Consider the following 1469-nt stretch of genomic DNA (forward strand, 5'->3'; position numbering starts at 1 on the left):
ACACACACACACACACACACACACACACACACACACACACACTCGTCCTAACAGGGCCCCAGAACATGGGGAACTGGGCCTCAGCAGTGAGTGGAACGGGCCTCTCTCAATGTGTGAAATGTGATACTCCACAGCATGATTAAGCAGCATGTGTGTGTAGGAAAAGGGTTCTGACTCACAAAACAGACACGTCACAAGCTTGTCAAAGTCAAATGATAGAAACAAACACACACATATTGACACAATCACTCATTCTGATATGGATCTATTGAAAGATGTTTTTTTTTCAGGTACCTGAACAATGCAGTGGCTGATGGGATAAATTCCTCCAAAGCCCATGTGCCAAGACAGACGGATACTTGAATTAGTGATTTCTTCAGCTGTAATGTCATGGGGCTGGGAAGGAAGAACTAGACAAAAAGATAAAAAGTACTGTTTTTACATAAAACATCGATTGACAAAAACAGCTCAAATCTATTTGTGTTTCCACACTTTGGCTACATTCAGACTGCAGCAAAAGATCAGATTTTTTTTTATCTCATATGAGATTTCACAATCCACAAGGAACCTGATCTGTTTGATTAGAGACGGTGGAGGGACAGTGAGCCGTTATTACAGTGACAGCTCTATACGAGCAGAACTTGAGTGGTCGAATCCTAAATAATTACAGTTTTTGATCTCTTTCCACTCATCCTCATCTGCTCAAGAATTGTCTGTGTTTAAGTCCTTATGACAGCGTGCTGCGTGCCATCTTTGTCACTGTTCAGGACCATGACCTTTTCACACTGGTATCTGATACTGGCCACATTTAAAAAATAATGTAACTAGTTAAAAAAATTGTCTATGAGCATTAAATCCAAACTGTGCACTAAACCCCAAAGTATACTGTACGTGCACAGCCTGATTTGACCCAATTCTACAGCAGCATCACACACATGCCTCATGGAGAAGCCAATCCTGCATATATTGCTACAAAATATCACAGAGAAACAGTGACTATTAATATGAGTATACATACAATTATCTGATTAAAAAAGCACTAATTCAATCAATATTTATTATTAATATATAGCTGGACAATGACATCACTGAATCAACAATGAACTGACTTTAACTGATAAACTGACTGTTATCTATTGTCTTCTTGCATTATCAGCACACGTTTTTCCTGTTTGACACTGTAAAGCTGCTTTGACACGATCTGTATTGTATAAAGCACTATATAAATAAAGGTGACTTGACTATGTATGTGTATATATATATATATATATTTCTCACACACAGCATTCTTCACACTCTCAGTGAAAATAACTCATGTGTGTCATTGAGGAACACTGTGTGTCCATTGTTAAAAGGCCATAACAGTTCAAAATCAAGGGTCACCAGATCAAATTCTGATGGACAAGGCCTGAGTGCTGTGTGTGTGTGTGTGTGTGTGTGTGTGTGTGTGTGTGTGTGTGTGTGTGTGT

At 38.9% G+C, this 1469-nt stretch overlaps 1 protein-coding gene across 3 annotated transcripts in view; it reads right to left on the minus strand.

The window, feature by feature from the left end:
- The window catches only part of LOC107663741 (tyrosine-protein kinase receptor UFO-like), a 36605-nt gene extending 36200 nt beyond the window's left edge, over positions 1–405 (minus strand). For all 3 annotated transcript variants that reach the window (XM_016454047.1, XM_016454049.1, XM_016454048.1), the window contains exon 1: positions 295–405. In XM_016454047.1, the coding sequence (XP_016309533.1) occupies positions 295–339 (45 nt within the window). In that variant the 5' untranslated portion in view covers positions 340–405. The remainder of the gene's footprint in view (positions 1–294) is intronic.
- Between the last annotated feature and the right edge of the window lie 1064 nt (positions 406–1469).

The sequence above is a fragment of the Sinocyclocheilus anshuiensis genome, unplaced genomic scaffold (genome assembly GCF_001515605.1).
Source record: "Sinocyclocheilus anshuiensis isolate Anshui unplaced genomic scaffold, SAMN03320099.WGS_v1.1 scaffold2827, whole genome shotgun sequence".
In the NCBI taxonomy this organism is placed as follows: Eukaryota; Metazoa; Chordata; class Actinopteri; order Cypriniformes; family Cyprinidae; genus Sinocyclocheilus; species Sinocyclocheilus anshuiensis.